The sequence below is a fragment of the Sus scrofa genome, chromosome 16 (assembly GCF_000003025.6).
Source record: "Sus scrofa isolate TJ Tabasco breed Duroc chromosome 16, Sscrofa11.1, whole genome shotgun sequence".
In the NCBI taxonomy this organism is placed as follows: Eukaryota; Metazoa; Chordata; class Mammalia; order Artiodactyla; family Suidae; genus Sus; species Sus scrofa.
In genome coordinates this window covers 18,245,495-18,266,590 of record NC_010458.4, presented here as the reverse complement: position 1 = coordinate 18,266,590, position 21,096 = coordinate 18,245,495, and the positions used below count along the sequence as shown (strand labels likewise).

At 45.5% G+C, this 21,096-nt stretch overlaps 1 protein-coding gene across 1 annotated transcript in view; it reads right to left on the bottom strand.

Annotated features, from left to right (window-relative positions):
- Nucleotides 1–21,096, bottom strand: part of PDZD2 (PDZ domain containing 2) — a 415,428-nt gene that overhangs the window by 88,950 nt on the left and 305,382 nt on the right. The window contains 3 exon segments of the mRNA XM_021077090.1: nt 8,078–8,233; nt 13,716–13,848; nt 16,802–16,944. Of these exon segments, the coding sequence (XP_020932749.1) occupies nt 8,078–8,233; nt 13,716–13,848; nt 16,802–16,944 (432 nt within the window).

The following is a 21,096-nucleotide window of genomic DNA, read 5'->3' as shown; positions in this document are numbered from 1 at the left end:
ACTATGTCGGATTCTTAAACCACTGAGTCAAAACAGGAACTCCCTATACTTCCCTATGTTATACAATATAGGTCCTTGTTTATTTTATGCACAGTAGTGTGTATACATTAATCCTAAACTCCTAATTTATCTCTCCCCCCACCCCACCCTTGCTATCCCCTTTGGTACCCACAAGTTTTTTATTTCTCTGAGTCTATTTCTGCTTTGTAAATAAGTTCATTTACATCATTTTTTAAGATTCCACATATAAGTGATATCATATGATATTTGTGTTTGACTTACTTCACTTAATATGATAATCTCTAGGTTCATCCATGTTTCTGCAATGGCATTATTTTAGTATTTTTTTTCTGGCTAGTATTCCATTGTGTATGTGTGTGTGTGTATACCACATCTTCTTTATCCATTCATCTGCTGATGGACACTTAGGTTGCTTCCAGGTCTTGGCTATTGTAAACAGTGATGCTATCAACACTGGGGTGCATATCTTTTAGAACTTGTTTTCTCCACATATATGTTCAGGAGTGGGATTGTAGGATCATATGGCAGCTCTATTTTCAGTTTTTTAAAGAACTGCCATAACTGCTCTCCATAGTGGCTGCACGAATTGACATTCCCACTAACAGTGTAGAAGGGTTCCTCTTTCTCCCCACCCTCTCCAGCATTTATTGCTTATAGACTTTTTAATGATGACCATTCTGACTGGTATGAGGTGATACCCCATTGTAGTTTTGATTTGCATTCCTCTAATAATTAGCAATATCCAGCACCTTTTCATGTGTCTGTTGACCATTTGCATATTTTCTTTGGAGAGACATCTATTTAGGTCTTCTACCCATTTTTGATTGGGTTGGGGTTTTTTTGATATTAAGCTGTATAAGCTGTATAAATATACATTTCATGGCTGTGCCCATGGCATATGGAAGTTCCTGGGTCAGGGACTGAATTTGATCTACAGCAGCAGCAACACTGGACCCTTTAACCCAAGGATAGAACCTGCACCTCTGTAGCAACCTGAGCCACTGCAGTTGGATTCTTAACCCACTGTGCCACAATAGAAACTCCAAGCCATATATTTTGGAGATTAATCCTTTGTTGGTAACATCATTTGCAAATGTTTTCTCCTAGTCCACTGGTTGTCTTTTCATTTTGTTTATGATTTCCTTTGCTGTGCAAAAGCTTTTAAGTTTAATTAGGTCCCATTTGCTTATTTTTGTTTTTATTTCCATTACTCTAGGAGACAGATCCAAAAAACATTATTGTGATTTATGTCAAAGAGTGTTCTGCTCATGTTTCCTTCTAGGAGTTTTATAGTATCTGGTATTACATTTAAGTCTTTGATCCATTTTGAGTTTATCTTTGTATATAGTGCTAGAGAATGTTTTAATTTTATTCTTTTACATGTAGCTGTTCAGTTTTCCCATCACCACTTATTGAAGAGACTGTCCTCCATGTATATTTTTGCCTCCTTGTCATAGATTAATTGGCTATAGGTGCATGGGTTTATTTCTGAGCTTTCTATCCATTGATTTACATGTCTGTTTTGGTATCAGTACCATACTGTTTTGTTTACTGTAGCTCTGTAGTATAGTCTGGACACCTCCTTATCCATCAGCACACAGGCTGCCTAAAGACTTTCCAAGCCCACAGCAACCTCTAGACATGACCATAGATACAGCCCTACCCACCAGAAGCAAAGACCAGCCCCAGCATCTCCCACTAGAAAACCTGCATAAGTCTCTAGACCAGCCTCCCCCACTGGGGGGCAGATACCAGAAGCAAGAAAACTATGGTCTTGCAGCCTTCAGATTGAATCTGCCAACAGAGGCCAGATTACCCTGGGATCAGCAGGCACTTGGCCCTTGTGTGACAAGAGAAGGGTACACTGCTCTACACTGCTGGAATGCACAGGCTACCACAGAAGGCCACTTCTCCAAGGTCAAGAAACATACCTAACCTACTCCATATACAAAAATACAAATAGTAATTTAGACAAAATGAGGCGAGGAGGAATATACTCAGACAAAGGAATACCATAAAACCTCAGAAGAACTAAGCGATGTGGAGATAGGCAATCTACTCTAGAAGGAGTTCAGAGCAATGACCGTAAAGATGATTGAAGACATTGGGAGGAGAATGGATGCACAGAATGAGAAATTCGACGTTTTTAACACAGAAAATATAAAGAACGAAAAAAGAGAATTGAAGAAGACAATAACTCCAATGAAAAATACACTAGAAGGAATCAATGGACTAACTGAGGCAGAAGAATGGAGTAATGAGCTGAAAGACAGAGTAGTGGAAATCACTGCCACCAAACAGAAAAAAAGAATGAAAAGAAACAAGGGTAGTTTAAGAGACCTCAGAGACAACATCAAGCACACTAATAGTCATATCACAGGCATTTCAGAAACAGACTGTCATTTAAAAACTATCATTGCAGAGCAGAAGACAAAGTGGAGAAGAAAGACTTAGAGCAGCCATTCAGGTGGACAGGCCCACAGTCAGAAGTCGGGGGGGGGGTGTGACCCAGATATTTCTGAGACCAAATTGGGAGTCTTTTATACTGGATGTGGTGGTGGGTGGTGGAGGGAGGTACCTCTCACTGAAGCCAGACCCCGCTGAGATGAATGAATATTATGCAAATGACTGTGGGGTCTCGCTCTCCCCTTCCCCCTTTCCTTTTCCTGCCTCTAATCCTCACACTTGATGTTCAACATATGGTTCTACTCAAAGCATGGCTGGAGCTTTTCACAAGGAAAACCTCATTGCTGTTTACTGTGGTCATGAAAAATAAATCATAAGGGTGCTCGTGGCAGATCCCGAGCATTTGTATTACATTTGCTCCATCCAAGTGCTTGGAGAGCCCAGGACTTACAGGTGCAAGAGGAGTCAGTGTCAGAGTGGAACTTGGCAGCAGGTTTAATCATTATCATCTGGGAAAGAAAAGGCTTTGTGACTTAGTTGAATAAACAGTACTAAGTTTCTTTCACTGAAGTGGTTCAACAGTATTTAAAAATTATAGAAGAGTCTTGAATTGTAAACATAGAATTTTAAAAGGTTTTTTTTTTTCTTTTTCTCTTCTTCTGCAATAGTTCAGCATCTTCAAAAGGCCCAGTGGGGCAGACCTTGGGCTGATGGTGAAGTTGGGAAAATGTTATGTGCCTATTTCCTGGCCCTGTGGGGCTGTCTCCTGTCTGGGTCTTCTAGCGTGAAACCAAAGCTCAGGAGAAAGGCGGGCAGACAATGAGCGTTCAGGAAAAGGTGCTTCTGTGCTGAGTCAGGTAAGAAGAGCCGTGTCCCTGCCTTCATGATGCTTTGGGAGGGGAAAAGAGCTCAAGTTGGTGTCTGGGGCACAGAGAAGGCAGAACTAGCTGTCAAGACAGGCTGGTTTCTCCACCGAAAACGATAACGGGTTTGGGATTTGCATGTGAGAGCTGGGGGTGATGGAGAAATCCAGAATCGCAACAGAAACATGGGGACTTGTGGGGGATTACTGCTCAGAGTCATTTGTTTCTCCTTAAAGGCAGCGTTTCCCAAAGAACGCGTATTATGACAGGATGCATTGACATTACTTTGACAAAAGTGCAAAAATTATATACAGCAATTACGATCAATTAATAAACTTTTAAAACGTAATGTTAATGTTATTGGTGACAATGGGACCTGGGCACTGCTGGAAGTGTAAATTAGTGGAACCTCTCTGGAGAAAACCTTCAAACAATTCTACTGCTATGAGCTAAATAAATAAACAAACAAGAAAATGAAAAATCTGCAGAATTCTTCACAATTTAAAAAAGTAAATATACATATGAGTGATATAATGGAACTTATGGCAGAAAATTAGTAAAATAAATTATGGGCACGTCTGTGTTATGAAATATTAGCCATTATAAATCATGTTTCAGGAGACCCTTTAATGACATGGGGAAATGTTCATGCTTATGTCATCAAGACCACAGCAAGGTTCCCAAGGATGCAATTAAAAAAACATATGTGCTGGAGTTCCCGTCGTGGCGCATCTGACTAGGAACCATGAGGTTGCAGGTTCGATCCCTGGCCTTGCTCAGTGGGTTAAGGATCTGGTGTTGCCATGAGCCATGGTGTAGGTCGCAGACATGGCTCTGGCATAGGCTGGTGGCTACAGCTCCGATTAGACCCCTAGCCTGGGAATCTCCATATGCCGCAGGAGCGGCCCCTAGAAATGGCAAAAAGAACAACAACAACAAAAAATATGTGCTTAAGAAAAAAAACAAGTAGAAAGGTATAGCAAAATATTAAAGATGGCTGTCTTTGAATAATAGGATTGTGGGTGATTTGTATTCTTTTTGGTGGGCTTTAGTGGGTCAAAAACCATTTATGTAGTGGAAACACTGCTTTTGTAACTGAAACAGTTCATTTAACTTATAATTTAAATTATAATAAATTTATAAAAATCATTATAAATTTATGAAACTCTAAATTATAATTTAAACAAAAACACATACAACATGCAATATGTGTCATATACACACTAGCTCATTTCTTTCTTTTTTTTTTTTTTGTCTTTTTGCCTTTTCTAGGGCCGCTCCCGTGGCATATGGAGGTTCCCAGGCTAGGGGTCTAATCGGAGCTGTAGCCCCAGCCTACACCAGAGCCACAGCGACACAGGATCCGAGCCGTGTCTGCGACCTACACCACAGCTCACGGTAACGCCAGATTGTTAACCCACTGAGCAAGGCCAGGGATTGAACTCGCAACCTCCTGGTTCCTAGTCAGATTCGTTAACCACTGTGCCACGACGGGAACTCCACTAGCTCATTTCTTAGAGCAGTATTTAGTGCGAAAAATTCCTAGGCAAGTTAATTCCTTGGAGCTTTTTGCAAGAGATGATGCATTATGAAATTAAAAAAAAAAACATGTGACTATAACCTCTCCACAGGCTATTATGCCACATAGTGGGCTTTGGCCTTTATTAGGGGAGGTACAGCTGTGCTGCAGAGTATTCCTCTCTTTAAATCCTGAGCTTACTCAGCTCTCCCCTGAACACTGGCTGAGTGGTCCCAGGGCACAGTTGCTGAGCCCTGGGATCCTGTTCAGCAGGGGCGAACTCTCCAGACTGTGGGCAAGTGAGGGGAGAACCCGTGGGCTGGAGAGCCATGTCTGGCTAGGAAAGGTAGGAACTCAGAGTCATGCTGGACTTGAGAGGCCAGACTGGCCAGACTGCCACATACTCCACCGTCCTTCTGTACAGAGGGTGACTGCTCTGTCTGGCCAGGGGAGGTCACAGGGTGGAAGGATGGGTGGGCTCAGAAAGACCTTGGCCCTAAAGATAGGCAGATAAGAGTAGAAGAAGACACATAAGATGCTCAGCCTGTCCTAGGCTTATTCAGTGAGGTCTCTGCAGTCATTCCTGTAGGGGCCGGAATGCAGCTATTACCCCATCAGCACTTTGATGCTGCCATGATATGGTCAGCTACGAGCCAGGGGAGTAACCATAATATACAGTGGATAAATCCAGTTAGAGTTTGTTGTTGTCATTTTTTCATTAGTTTCCAATGAATGCTTGTCTTATTGTTTTCATATGAATTTATTTATCTACTTATTTATTTATAATTTGGCCATGCCCGTGACAAGTGGAAATTCCTGGGGCAGGGACTGAACCTGTGCCACGGCAGTAACAACATGTCTTTGAATTTACTTAGTTTTTTTTTTTTTCTTTTTTAAAAAAATAACTCAACGCCATTTGTACTGGCTAAATTCCAGGGATTCACGGAAACCCAAACCAGTTGTTGCATTCCCGCATCTCTTGGAGTTCACAGTTGGATGGCAGAGGCAGATCTTAATCAAATAATCACAAATTTAAGTGGGACAAGCAGTTCACAGGAAAGCCACGTGGTCTTGGTATGAGAACTAAGAGATTTAATATAGATAGGATATATTCTGGAAGTTTCTCTGAGGAAGTAACACTAAAGAATACAAAAGGGAGTCAGGCAGGCAAAGAGGATTCCAGAGAGACAGAATAGCACTGGCAAAGGTCCTGGGGCAGAAAAAATGTGCGTTTAGTGGGATGGATTGGGAGTCTAGGGTTAGGAGATGAAAACTGTTGCATTTGGAGTGGATGGGCAATGGGATCCTGCTATATAACACAGGGAACTATATATTTAATCACTTGTGATGAAACATGCATGATAGAGGATAATGTGAGGAAAAGAATGTACATGTATGTATGACTGGGTCACCCTGCTGTACAGCAGAAATTGACAGAACATTGTAAATCAATCACAATAAAAAATTAAAAGAAAATCAACAGATTGTATACCTTAAACTTACACAATGTTATGTAACCACTATATCTCAATAAAGCTGGAAGAAAAAGGGGAAAAAAAAAAAAGGAAAACTGTCCAGTTATCATGAGGGGCTGCAGAAAGAATAGTGCACTCGGTGTGAGAAGGAGGCAGGGTCAATCATGTCATGAAGGCAGTGGCGGTCTCTATCCTTGCTAAAAGTAAAATTAAGACAAAAAGTAAGGAAAAAGGACCTACTGAAGGGTATCATAACATCCACCCATTCGGCTCTGATTTACAAGCTTCACAGGTTAGTTTTCTGAGAAAGCTCTCTTTTGAGGGAACAGCAGCTGGAATAGCTTTGAAATCAACAATGGGCCTGTAGAAGGCCTCTGGGCAAATTACAGAAAGGTAAGATGTTTTCCTTCTTTTACTGGAAAGTTGTCCTTAATGTACTGATTTTGTTAGAGCAAAACTCTTTACTGACATCTTCCAGAACACTTTCCTCATAAACATAAACATAAACTACAACACTTACGATGTAAATGGTGCATCCTTAGATGTGGCACATTTGTGCAGTCCACAATCTGTACAACCACACTTCAGTGGCCCTGGAATGCCAGTTATCAAAAAGGAAGGGGGAAAGTAATATTTTCTTCCTTGAACTAAAATAGCTCATTGTGTAAATGTGATTTCATATGTGTGGTATATATATATATATATATATATATATATAAGATGATGATACATATATAGATGATTTATCTATATCTACGTGTGTGTGTATGTATATGTCTTCTAAGGCCTAAGTATAGGCAAGACTGATTTCCCAGAGCTTACCCATGCTGCCTACATTCAGTGCTGATGGGAAGGAGCAAGGGTTCCAAATGACAGACAGGAGGCACGGCACCCTCTCCATGGCACGTTGGATGGGGAAGAATGGCTCACAAAGGTTTACACTAAAAATGACTTATCTGTCAGATCTGGGATACAAAGAGGAGACCACAGAGCCGCACAGCAACCACAGTTAACCACAAGCCCTCCCGACTCTGCCAGGCCACACGTGGGAGCAGACGATGAGAGATGAAGCGTTACAGGCTGTGTAAGGAGCTACAAGCCATGTGAAAGTCCACATTAGATTAAAATTGGAAGACGCATCTATACAACTTTGCCAGAATGGGTTTTGTCTTATTTTACCATTCGACCTTCAGCCAGAAATCTCTAAGTTTAAATTTACAAAGAATAATTTGCAAGCACTAAATCAAGAAGTAGCAATAAAACCCTTGTGCATATGATTAGATATCCTAGAACTTGATATATATGTTGAACTCAATATCCAGTTACTCTTTTATTCTGTTTTCATTTCTTTTAATTTTCATTCTTAGGGCTGCACCCTCAGCATATGGAGGTTCCCAGGCTAGGGGTCGATTCAGAGCTGTATGTAGCCACCAGCCTACATCACAGCCATACCAACACCAGATCCAAGCCACATCTGTGACCTACACCACAGCTCACAGCAATGCTGGATCCTTAACCCACTGAGCGAGGCCAGGGGTGGAACCTGGGTCCTCATGGATAATAGTCAGATTCATTTCTGCTGAGCCCTAATGGGAACTCCCAATTTTTTTTTTCTTAAATGAAAGTGTTACCCTCACAGATTTTTCTGGACAGTTATGACAAAAAATCTAAAAGATGCACCGTGGCCCCCTCCCAACCTGGTCTCCATCATCCCGTCTACCTTAAGCTTTTATCTCTGGCCCTGGCACCTACCAACCTAGCAGAGCATCCTGGGGAAGCAGAGACACACTTACTGCTCCCTGGGCAGAAGATGAGCCGGTTCCTTCGTCCTCCTCCCCGTCGGGCTCCTGATCTTCGTTGTCTGTCCAAGAAGACACGTCCTCTACCGAGCTGGTCAGATCGGGCAAACTCTTTGATGTTAGCCTGAGCAGGTCCTCTTCAGAGGTTTCCTATGGGGACACAATTAAAGGTCCATGAATCACTCCCTGGCGTCAAGGTCAAGGTCAACTCTCCCTAGCAGAGTCAACCATGGTGGTCACTTGCTCCCCATCCAAAGACTACCTGGAGTGTATGTTCCACATTTCCAGGTGTGCAAGGCTGCCTGAAATGTCAGGGGTATGGACCCAACATAAACCCAGAGCAATTTTTTTTTTCTTGATGAATCTGTGTTTCTCAAATGAAAGTTTCTCCAGGCAAGCTCGCTCCCTGAATGTAAGATCCTCTGATGCCTCCTTCCCCCCGCAGTCTTACTTTCAGGACATGGTTGAGACCCCCTTCGTGGGCAGGCTGATAACAGCGATTCGGCCTCTCGAAACTCATCCCCCTCCACTCTCCCCTCAACCCACGCCTTCCATTCAAGACACACCGACTTCCAGACACGCCAGCTCTCCCAGCCTTGCTGCCTTTTCCACCAGCAGCAGCCTCTGTGGACCACGCTTTGTGTTGTGACTAAGGCCCCTCTGGGCAAAGCCGAGCACCCTCTCCTGCAAGGCTTCCTGAATCACCTTTGGAGGCATTCCGGTGGCCCCTCCCTTCATCTCTAATGCCCTCTACTGTTTATCGCTTTGCTGTGTGTGTCTAACTCACTCGTCTTGCTCCCCCCTACGTGTCTGAGAGTTCCCCAGACTCAACAATCTTTCTACTCAGCACGGTGTCCCCCAGCCTAGCTCAGAGCACAAATATCCATGCTCTTCTCTCTCTCACTGTGGGGTAGAAAGAGATTAGACTGCTTATTGAATCACAGTGTCAGAGTGGAGACTGATAATGTCTTTCAATGAAAGCAGCCCTTTAACAACTTTTTTTTTTTTTTTTTAAAGGGCCACATCCGCCGCATATGCAGGTTCCCAGGCTAGGGGTCAAATCTGAACTGGAGCTGGTGGCCTATGCCACAGCCACAGCAGCGGGGGATCTGAGCTGCCTCTGCAACCTACACTACAGCTCATAGCAATCGTGGATCTTTAACCCACTGAGTGAGGCCAGGGATCGAACCCGGGTCCTCATGGATACTAGTCGGATTCATTAACCACTGAGCCATGAAGGGAACTCCCTTTAAACAACTTTTAAAGGTCAGCAAAAACACATGGACTCAGACTCCATTAAGATGAGACTCCAAAGCGGGCTTTATCAACACAGCCCTTCCTTCCTAAACTTAGATAAGGTCAGGATGGGGGGTGAGAGGCAGGTGAGATCAATGAGGCCAGTGACAGTCCCAAGGATGGATGAGCCACACACACACAGGAGCCAAGAGCTCGCCCAGGAATGATGCAGCACATAAGGCCAGGGACCTGGGCTGCAGGGCTGATCCGAGGCCAGAAAAAAAGAGCGATGTGTCTTCTTCTCTTTCTCCCATTCCAGTAACTTCTACAAGGAAGGAAACATGTGGGAAGTTTTGATTATCATATTCCTTGGGGAATGACAGAAAAGAGGACAACAAAAAAGCACCCATCTTGTACAAGGGACGCTACACCATATTAGTGAATTGGCAACAGTGACGTTTGTTAACTAGGTTGATGCAGGTTCCACTTGCAAGGTACCTGAAAGCTCATTCTTTTTAGGTCAGTAACGTGTGAAGACCACACTTTCAGACCTTGCCTGAGGAAAGGAGAAAGAGTTGTTAACCCAAGAGTGAGTTAAGTCCTCTTCTGGGATGTCAATTCTGGTCAACGATTGACCAAAAAAAGAGCATGGAAAAAAAAAAGAAAAAAGAAAAAAAGAGAGAGAGAGTAAATTTCACAACAGCCACAGGAGAGAATACTCCACAGTCATTAAAAAGGGTGCCACAGAAATGTACTTCCTGCTGGGGAAAGAGTTCTCGTAGAACGTTACTTAGTGAAAAAGCAGGTTAAAAAGAATGCGTGGTAACCACATTGGTGATGGATGTAACAATAAACTGGATACAATAACATGTGATAACCATAAAGACAAACATTTGTCCAAATGCTCACTGTGACCGGCTACATTGTTCAGAGCCCTTTATCATTCATCTTCCTCGCATCCCATGAAGTAGTTATTGATTCTCATTGTGTAAGTGAGATTCAGAGGTGGAGTAACTTGCTCAAGAAACACAGCTTTGAAAGGGCTGTGCTGGCACTTAAATCCTGGTGGGACCGCCTCCAGGTACACTCTGTCTCCTCGTGTTCGATTCCATTTAAAAGAAAACGTGCTGTATTTGCACACATGTATGTGTTCCCGTCCGGAAGGACACGCCAGACGGATAATGCTATTGGCGGTATTGCAAAAATGTTATCTTGCTTTTCTTCTCTATATTTTTGGGGGGTTTCCTCCAGTAGATATGATAAACATCTATTTCTTGTTAATAAAAACCAAGAGTGGGGCGGAGGGAAGGATGAGAGAAATCCGTATTGCTGTGCATGGACTTCTAGGAATAGCAAAATGAACCTGGATATTCTTCAACCTATTCATTCAGCAAAAACTTTCTAAGCTCCTCTGAATACACAACAACATATTTATGTGGAAACCCACATCCTCTTCAGAAGAAAGTACCTGCTAAAGTTTTGTGACAAGGTGACGATTATCTGCAATAATGCTAATATATATTTTTATTATTCCTTATGTTCAGCACATCAAAAGCTCTTTTCCTTTTCTTCCTCTCTTCAAATATAAAGGCAGAAATGAAGTCTGCAGATGACTTGCTCTTGTGAGATAAACTTACCAGAAGAGCAGATGCCAAGAGGTACCTAAAACCGGACTTTCTTTTTCTCCTCCAAGGATGAGCTCCTTGGATGTGCATAGTTTCAGGAACAAGCAGCAGGCAGCTGATGTAGCAGTGTATTCCCTAGCAAATGGGAAAGAGTGAAAGGCAACCCAACTCTGAAGGCTGGGTCAGCTTTAGGGTTGTAGTTCAGGGTAGACGGCCAAGGGCCAACGGATTGAGAACTAAGATGGATGCCCATTCCTGGGCTCTGAATGCTGCTCAGCCCTCCAAAGACCCCAGAACATGCCCCGAAATGTCAAAGCCTCTGTCTGGCAGGGCACCACTAGCTTTTTCTAATACCACTGGCTCTCGTGTCCTTTGTATCTTACATGGCTAAGGGGCAGTGGTGTACGGCAAGAAGCATGAAACTGAAGTGCAATGGACCCAGGATGAAACCTGCTTCTGCCACCCACTGCTTGTGTGACCTCTGGGAAAATTAATCCCTTAGGGTTTTGTTTGTTTGTTTTTGACCTCACCTGAGGCATGCATAAGTTCCCAGGCCAGGGATTGAACCCGTGCCACAGCAGTGACAATGCCAGATCCTTAACCCACTGAGCCACCAGGGAACTCCCTAACCCCTTAGACTTTAATTTCATTCTTTCAATAAAAAAGAACTAATGGCTCTCTCATGGGATTTATTTTAGAATTAGATGAGAGAGTGGGTAAGAAGCCCTTGGCATCCAGTGGGCACCTGATATGTGTCAGTGTCTCTCTTCTACAAGTCATGAGTGAAATTGTTGGTCAGGCATCGAAACCCTCTTCAAAAATTCTATGTGTGCTCCTTAATTGTCTTTACCCATGAGTGGCCCTTTTTATGTTTCCTTTATGTCACATGTTTGTGGGTAGCAGCTGACATAGAAGATAATACTCTTCCCCATTTTCCAACCTAGCAGGAGAAGGAAGTCAGCACAGAAACGAAGGTTTGGTGCACGTGGTATAACTCCTGTGCAGAAGCCCCTGTGTTCTTAAGCTGTGGACTGTGGTGAGCTGGGTGTGTATATACATGTGTGTGTGTAAGAACCAATAATGCTTTTTTCCTTCTTCTACTTTTTAGGGTCACGCTGGAGGCATATGGAAGTTCTCGGGCTAGGGGTCGAATTGGAGCTGCAATTGCCAGCCTATACCACAGCCAGAGAAGATCCAAGTCGAGTCTTCGACCTACACCACAGCTCATGGCAACACCAGATCCTCAGCCCACTGAGCGAGGCCAGGGATCGAATCCGTATCCTTATGGATACTAGTTGGGTTTGTTACCACTGAGCCACAATGAGAACTCCCAATAATGCTTTTCAAACTCCCAACACATCTGGCCGAATGAGGAATTTATTTCTCCTTCCCTCACAGCCCTTTGCTCCTTGTGGGATTTTCCAGGAGAATGTCCTGGCTTTACTCCTCCCCACCCCTGGTGAGAAGATGCCACGCGGGTGCCCCGTGGCACCTCTGGCAAGGGAGAAGGGGCCCTATGAATGGAGAATATCTCAATTCCTGCTCCAGGGCCTCAGCGTCAGCTCTTCCTGCCAAAGCTCTGTATTCTAGTTGGAAGCCTGAAAGTCTAGGTCAAGGATTTGGGGTAAAAGCCATAAAGGAAGGAAAGCTGATTTTTCAGATGGCTCAAAATATTCTTCTAATCTATTTATTAAACACTTCCCAATAGGCAATCAACCTTGCCATCTAAGAAGGAACAGACATCAACACCTGTGGATGTAGGTTCAAAAGTAACATGAGGGATAACAGGAGTGGGGCTGGGGCATTAGCCATCCTGGAAAGAGCGTATTGCTGCAAAGGGTTAAGGGCTATGTGGCCTCACCCCATTTCTCCCCTGAGCCAGAACTGGAATGAAGTGGAATGAAGACCCTCGGCTCCCCTGCACTGGCTCCTGAGTCCTGGGGGCTCTTTCCCAGCCTCAGCAACAGCACCTTGAAGCAGCACAGCAGAACCAAGACAGCCCAGGTCCTCCGGCTTCTCATCACACAGCAGGGGCATCTTGCGGCCTCTTCCCAGTGTACTAAGGCTGGGGGACCCCAGGGAGAAGGCAGATGGGAACCCCTCGGCTTCAGCACTATTTCCCACACTCCAGGGATCGAAGTGAAAGATGCTCCAGCCTGAGGCCTCACCAAGAAGAGGTGGCAGCAAGATAGAAGGGACAGACAGACACGGCGGTGCGTCAGGAACCAGGATCCCAGCACCGCCAGCAGCATCAAGGCCTCCTAGAGATGGGAGCTCTGCCTTGCTGGGTCATTTGTAAAACTGAAGGGAGCAGCTAGACAACAGGGTTCACAAGGCTTCCTCCGGCACCAACACTCTGCCAGGCCTGCAGCCTGCCCATGGCTGGGCCCTAGCCTTCTTCCTTCAGGACCTGGATGGTGCATGGTTTCATGCATCTCTGCTGTCCCTGCTGAACAGCCGACCTGGTCACTTTCTCCCTGGATGAGCTGCTTCTCTCCCTACCCTGTCCTTCTTTCCACCCTCCCGTCCTCCCCTTTTCCGTAGTCCTATGATTGCTTGTCCATCTCCTAGGTAATACCTATAAAGACCCTTCAAGGAAGGCAAGAGAATTAAACACCCTTCAGCCATGGCCTGTAGAATCACGGCCATTTGAATGGTCCAAGGAGAAGGCAAGTACGAATGCGGGTGGAGGATGGAGGGGAAGGGCTCCAAAAAACCAAAGTCACCACCACCATTTAAAACACTTTATAAAACAAACAAAAACCACCTACCTTGCTGGCCACCACCAGCTGAACCACTCCAGTGGCTGAGCGAAGAATGGCCACAGCTTCCTCGTGGGAGAGCCCGACCAGTAAGTGGCCATTGATTACCAGCAGCTCATCTCCCAAGGACAGTCTGCCATCCCTGAGAAAACGGAGATGGGAAAAAAAAATCCCTTGTCAAGACATTCTGGGCTTGAGAAGGGCCATCTTCCTGGAGCTGGGGAGGGTGGGGAGAGGGCTCTGTTCAAATTGAGCGAAAGAGGAGTGAGGCCAACTGGAGTAAGCGGGATGGGAGGGCTTTACCCTGCGGCTGGCGGGTCCAGATTCCAAGCTAGCGGAGCGAGGAGCTTCATGATTTCGGATGCTCCCTCAGTCCCTGCCTTGTTCTTAAGTTACCACTGTATCCCACATCAATGGCAATGAAGCGTCTCCCATCCAAGGGAGATGTGATGGGGGACGGAGACCCCAAGGTCCTCAGATAGTTAAGTCACACTTTCCTTATTCTACCTGCCATCCTGCCCTGGTGACTGAGTCATTAGCTAAAGCTCTGGGCTGAACCCTCAAAAGAACAAAAGTATCCTAAGCTCACCAGGAATCCGCCTCTAACCCATGGTCCCTCTCTCCTCCAGGGTGACACACCCTTGCCCAGATTTCTTCTGCAGCATCTGTGACACTACATGACATGTGACCGTAACCCCCATCCACAGGAGTTATGGACTGGAGGGTAAAGTGTCACAGTGGCTCCTTCTTCTTGGGTCCCTCTAGCCAAGTTTCGTAAGTAGAAGGATGCACAGAAAAATGAACAAAGAAACTGCCTAAGCTACCCCCGCTGCAGGTGTCAGCCCTGGGGTAGGACACGGGTGTACAAACATGTTCTGTTTCTTTATTTCCTTTAAAGGAAATGAATGACTTGGAGCTTCCTTCCCAGTGGGCTGGCAGGAAGCCCAGCTGTCATGAGGTCTGCCCACCCTCGAGTGGGTCAAGAGTGGCAGACTATTAAAGCACTGTGCCTGCCCCATCACTCATGGTGGGCCAACCATCCTGTGGGTTCCAACTGAGCCTCCAGTGGTCTGGTCTCCTGTGATCCCAATGCAGCCGGAGGCTTTTCATCTCCACTGCTAAATATCAGATGGGAAATTTGGTGAGGCTGAGAGACCCAAAGCCCAGGTTCCACCACTCCCTCTGAAGGATTCATATCAGCACCCAGGGTGCTGCTGGGGAACCCACACCTGTCTCCAGACTCTCAGATTCACCCCGCTCTGTTGCTCTCCAATCTGTAGACTCTTTCACTTGCTTTCTCTCAATGAATTAATCAAGTTCTCTCTCTCTCTCCTCCCCTCCCTCACCAGTTTCTTTCTGTTTCTCTCTCTCTCTCTGTCCTCTAAGGCATGCATCATAATCGTTCCAAGAATCTAGGCTTTAACAGAAAATAGGACACAACAGAGACTTCCAAGAGCCTCTGCTTTCTGTCCTTCAAATCCCCAAAGCAGAGAAATGCTAAGAACCCCAGTTGTTGCTTGGGATGGAGGGAGAAGGGAAAGAAGAAAACCACAGAGAACAAGCAAACTGGAACCTCAGGAAGGTGTGTGGGTGGGTCCTCTAGGGGAGAGGGATTCAGAAACAAGCAAGACCATGATGGCTCGGGCCAGTGTCCCTGGGTTTACTTAAGCACACCATCATCAGGACATCTCTGTCCCCGTCTTCTTTTATTTCCCGTCTCAATCCTAGCTTTAGTTATTTACCAGAATGCCCCATATGTAAATTAACCCCCCCAACACAAACATCCAGACTAAGGGTGTAAGAAAATGGTGAGACCCACTAGAAATAGCTCCCATGGAAAAGAGACATGAACAGTTCTACGTCAGCTCATCTCTGGGCACAGGAATTTCCTCATCTCCAACTTTCCAAAGACAGACTAGAACCTAAGAGCTGGGGCTAAAAGGAAAACGGCTATCTGATGGGAATTCCATCATCTGGGAAGTGTGATGATGGATATGAACTACCTAAGATCTTACCCTTCAATCGCGCCTGCCCACCCAGACAACAGACACCTGCAGAGAATCTCATCTTTACTCATTATCAGTATCATACTCTAGTTAGGGGACCGAGGAGCATGGAACACTGATGCTCCACTGGTGCCCTGGTCCTCTCCCTGGCATTCTTCAGGCTAAATACCTCTGCCTTCACCTGTGCCTCATGAACTGTATTTCTCTCTTGGGCACGCAAGTGTTGCTCTGGCTTGCCGTCCCCTCCTTCACATCAGGTACCTGCACTGAACACTAATTCCAGGCAGATTCACCTCCCTCATCAATGAAACACTACCTTTATCCACCTACTGTATATGAGTGGGCATCCAGTGTGGGCATATGCCCCACTGTGCTTTGCCAACAGTAGATGCCTTATGTATAGGGAAGCAATTAGCCACATGGCAAGGGCACCCCTTACGTGTTGGGATAACTTCCTCTACCTCAACACAGACTTCTTTGTACATGCTCTGCCTATGAACCATCTCTCTTCCTACCTCAGATGAACTGTCCAGGTTTTGGAGTGTGAATTGTTCTCAAGCCACAAGGAGAAAAATTAACATTTATTTCTCCCCCTCTCCACCTGCATGACAGAGACACATGTCTCTAAGTGTGTATCAAATCGTGATAGACCTGACAAATCCAGACACGGCACGTGAACGGGGGTCACATTTAAACCCCATCACTTTCCCGAGACGTCAGCCACAGTCTTATGGGGTGAAGAAGTCACGTGTTCTGCTGCGTGGCACGGTCTTGATCAGTAACCCCATGTCACCAGCATCCCAAAGGTCAGGATAAGTGACACTCACTCAAAACTCAAACCGGACTAGAAAGAACTCCAATCTCTCCTTCATGGTGTGGCAATGCCTGCAGTGTCTCCAGCAATTAGCTTCCTGTGCTCAGAGGGGAGCTTAACGAGAACCGCTTATGCCTGACTTCCATCTGTGCTCCAGCACCATCCTTGTCAATTGGAATTGGCTGTGCTCTGGCCAGACAGAAGAGTCCCAGCACCCGGGGGGCAGGGCAGGGAGAGGACAAGGAGGCAGAGAAAGGGGGAGATGAGCTAGTCACCTGTGAGCGGCACCTCCTTCCTTCACTTGAGTGACAACGATAGCGTGAGGTGAGCGCTTTGATCCTCGGCCTCCACTAACCTGAATTCCCAGCCCATCCGATTCTTTAAGCAGCTCCATCTTCCATATCCGGCCAACTTCCTCCTTGGGAGAAAAAGTGAGCACACTGTGAAGGATCTGGACAGACACACGTCACTGTCACGGGAGGGTGGAGCCGGTGGATCAGGCCAGGCACTCATCACTTGTGGACAGGTGAGCACAGGTGAGAAAATTCTGTGGGTTGGACCAAAGTCTTGAGCTGGCAGTGCTGTGCAAGGAAACCTTCTATGATGATGGACGTGTCCTAGGTTTGCAGCATCCAATATAAGCCACTAGCCCAGGTGGTTACTGAATACTTGAAATGGGGCAACAGAGACACTGAACTTTTCATTTCATTCTAAGTAACTTTCATTAGCTACCTGGAACTAGTGCTGACATTGGGTGGCAGAGCAAGAGTGACTTGAAAATTCCTTGACCAGGGTCCTGTGAAAGAAAGCAGCTTCTGCCTGAAACCCAGATACTATTATGTGTATAAACACTGCCTGTGTCTGATTTCCTTTTATTGAAGACAGCTACTCATTAATAAAGGAAGATGAAAGGAAGACAAAGCTATACCTTGGTGCCAGGAGACTTCAACTAGTTTGAGCCAAGCTCTGCTACTTAGTACTTATGAGTCATCTAAGTCCTGCAAACCTGTTTCCTTGGCTTTTATTTTGTATTTTTCTTTTTTTTTTTTTTGGTCGTTTGTCCTTTTTAGGGTCAAACCTGTGGCATATGGAGGGTCCCAGGCTAGGGGTTGAATCAGAGCTATCACCGCCGGCCTACACCAGAGCCACAGCAACGCCAGATCCAAGCCACGTCTGCGACCTACACCACAGCTCACAGCAACACTGGATCCATAACCCACTGAGTGAGGCCAGGGATGAATCCGCAACCTCATGGTTCCTAGTTGGATTCATCTCTGCTGTGCCACGATGGGAACTCCTTTATCTTGTATTTTATTTTTTGCTTTACAGGGCCACACCTGCAGCACATGGAAGTTCCCAGGCTAGGGGTCAAATCAGAGCTGCAGCAGCCAGCCTAGACCACAGCCACAGCAACACTGGATTTGAGCCACATCTGTGACCTATGCCACAGCTTGCGGCAGTGTTGGATCCTTAAGCCACTGAGTGAGGCCAGGGATCGAACCCGAATCCTCAAGGTTACTAGTCAGGTTCTTAACCTGCTGAGCCACAACATGAACTCCCTCCCTGGCTTTAAAGTGGGGATTTAACTTTGTTGTGGGATTAAATGAGATATTTATGGAAGCCGGTGGCAGTGCGGTGCTCCTGACATCTAGCAGAGACAGAATAAATGTTGGTAGGTAAGCATATACTACCTACACATGCACATACTATATGTTAAAAACATCATATTGAATTGAATTCAAGTTTCCTTAAAACATGAATGAGATCTTGGGAAGGAGAAACCAAAACAGGGATTTAACTGATGACTTTTTTTTTTTTTTTGTCTTTTTGGGGCCGCACTTGTGGCACATGGAAATTCCCAGGCTAGGGGTCAAACTGGAGTTGCAGCAGCTGGCCACAGCCACAGCCATGCCAGATCTGAGCTGTGTCTGTGACCTACATGCAGCTCAGGGCAACGCATGCCCTTAGTGAGGCCAGGGGTCAAATCTACGTCCTCCTGGCTAGTGGTTGGGTTCGTTACTGCTGAGCCACAACAGGAACTCCCTAATTGATGAATTTCTTACCAACTTCTGCACACATTGGTCCGTATGCTCTTGAAATACATTAATAAATGCCTCAACACCTATAAAAATCTATCCTTTGTAAAAATGAACACAGGTTTCTAAGTCCCTGGGCCTGCTGGTAGCTCTTCTGCTTTGGTCCATTCTCCATTTGACTCTGTGTTTCAGTCTGAGGACACAACCGTATGCCCACTGCAAAGTGTACTTAGATACTTAGCTGTTCAAAGCAATGAGAGCAAAAGCTTCCAAAGTGATTTATTTGGGAGTCTGACTTGAGGCTTAGCCTGAAGTTCTTTTTAGCTCTATACAGGTAGGGGTCACAAGGCGTTCCTCAATGTATAAAACAAAAGCGACCTATTTTCTCCATCCACCAGGAAGGTCCAAAGGAACCAGTAAGGTCCAATACAGATGAAGCCATCATCCCCCGAGGAACAGGCAACTGCCCATTCAAGTTGCTTGCAAAAGAGGAAGAATGTGAAGCATTTAGAAAATCTGAAATGCATTCTGTCAGACACTCAAATGAAACTTTATGCAACAGTAAAAACACCAGATGGTGAACGGCCCCTGATGTGCGGCAACAGGAATGTCTAGGGAAATTATTACCAGACAGAGACCTGTAGGGTCCTACACTTTCCTAGCCCAGTGCTTCTCGCTGGGGCTCGCGACTCCAGCAGCATGCAGCGGTGCCAGCTGTCTCCTTCATCCATTGACCGCAGACCACGAAAGCCTGTCTGGCCAAATGTAACTTCAGAAGTCATTGGCTTACCACAGCAGTTCATGAACTTGTCAGGGCTCCCTACATCATCCAGTCATCTCACTTTGGACTCCGTGGGTTTTGGTTGTTGCCTCCGACCTCTGGAGCACCTTTCTCTCCTTCCCATTCAGAAACAGCCTCCCTGGCCTTCAGAAGTCTCTCACAGCTCCCCTGCGTCCAAGAAGCCATCCTGGAGAATCAGTGCTACCTCCGAGATGGCACACACCCAGGACCTGGGTCCCCTTGCCTAGTGGAGAACCTCAAAGGGAACCAGTGCAGGGGTGTGCTGATTAGCCGTGGTCCTGGCATACTGGGCATCCCACACGAGCACAAGGGCCAGCCCCGTGGCTGCCTCCCTGGACCTGTCTCTCTACAGGTGAGAAACAAGAGCACATGGCAGTTTGACATGGTTTTTTTTTTTTCTTCTTGGAAGATATGCCATGGCTCCTGGGGTCTTTAAGACATAGGACTATGCTCATCCCTCCCCCAGGACAGAAAAGCTGCAGAACTCTTTCCCAAGAGCCACAGGGACCATTACTGGAGCCCAGAAATAAGAAAACCTATTTAGTTTTAGCCCAACTTAGTAAAACAAACAAACAAAAAACCCATCTATCCCTAATACTAGTTAACATCATCATTTTCTATTTTCTTACCCTCCTTTTGCTAAGCAGAACAGGTTAAGCATGGTTCACAGAGGATGTGACAGTACTAGATACAGTTCTTTCTAATTTTAAATGCTTTAAGAAGTAGGACTTGTGACAAGAAAACACAAAGAACTACAATGATGGGGAAAAAAGAATGGCCCAAATGTTGACCCTGACAGACAGCTTTCAAGGGAATCCATACGTCCACTCCACACCCTCCCCTGCTCAAGATGCACACAACTAGTTAAAAGCAAAACAAAACACGTATCTAATAAAAATGGCTTCACAGGGCAGAAATGACCAATCTATACTATCCCCCCCACGATACTAGTCAGGAAACAGATATTCTAATAATATCAGTTTATTTTATTTATTTTATTTTTGGCTTTTTAGGACTGCACTCTCAGCATATAGAAGTTCCAGGCTAGGGGTCGAATCAGAGCTGTAGCCTCCAGCCTACACCACGGCCACAATCACGGTCACACCACATCCAAGCTGCACCTGCAACCTATACCACAGCTCACGGCAACGCCGGATCCTTAACCCACTGAGCGAGGCCAGGGATTGAACTTCGTCCTCATGGATACTAGTCAGATGTGTTTCCGCTGAGCCATGATGGGAACTCCCAGGTATTCTAACAATTAGAGATTCAATGATGCGACTGCCACCCACATCCCAACAGCAGGAACTCTAAGGGGAGAGTGCAAAGAAAATGATGTAAGTTTCCTCACCCTGGGATTCCTTGATCGTCTAATGAAGGGGTTCCGAGAAACACAAAAGGAGGTCAAAAGAGGAAGAGGCAGAGGTTGTCAGTCTGTCAATTGATAACAACCGTCAGTATTAAATCTAGCTATCTATAGCTGAAAGCAGTGCTCAGTTAAAAATAAAATCAGTGTCTAAAGTTTATCAGTCTAAAACTGGCACTGGCCAAAAATCAACAGGTCAGCTTAAATACAATGATACCAAGTATATTTCCAAGGGCCTCCCAACAATTCCACTTGGGTATCTACTACCTACACCCGCAGGGTCACAATGGACTCTCCTTCTCTCCCATCCCTGGCTTTCCCATCTCAATGGGAAGAGCAAAATCTACTCAAGCTTAAGAGAATAGG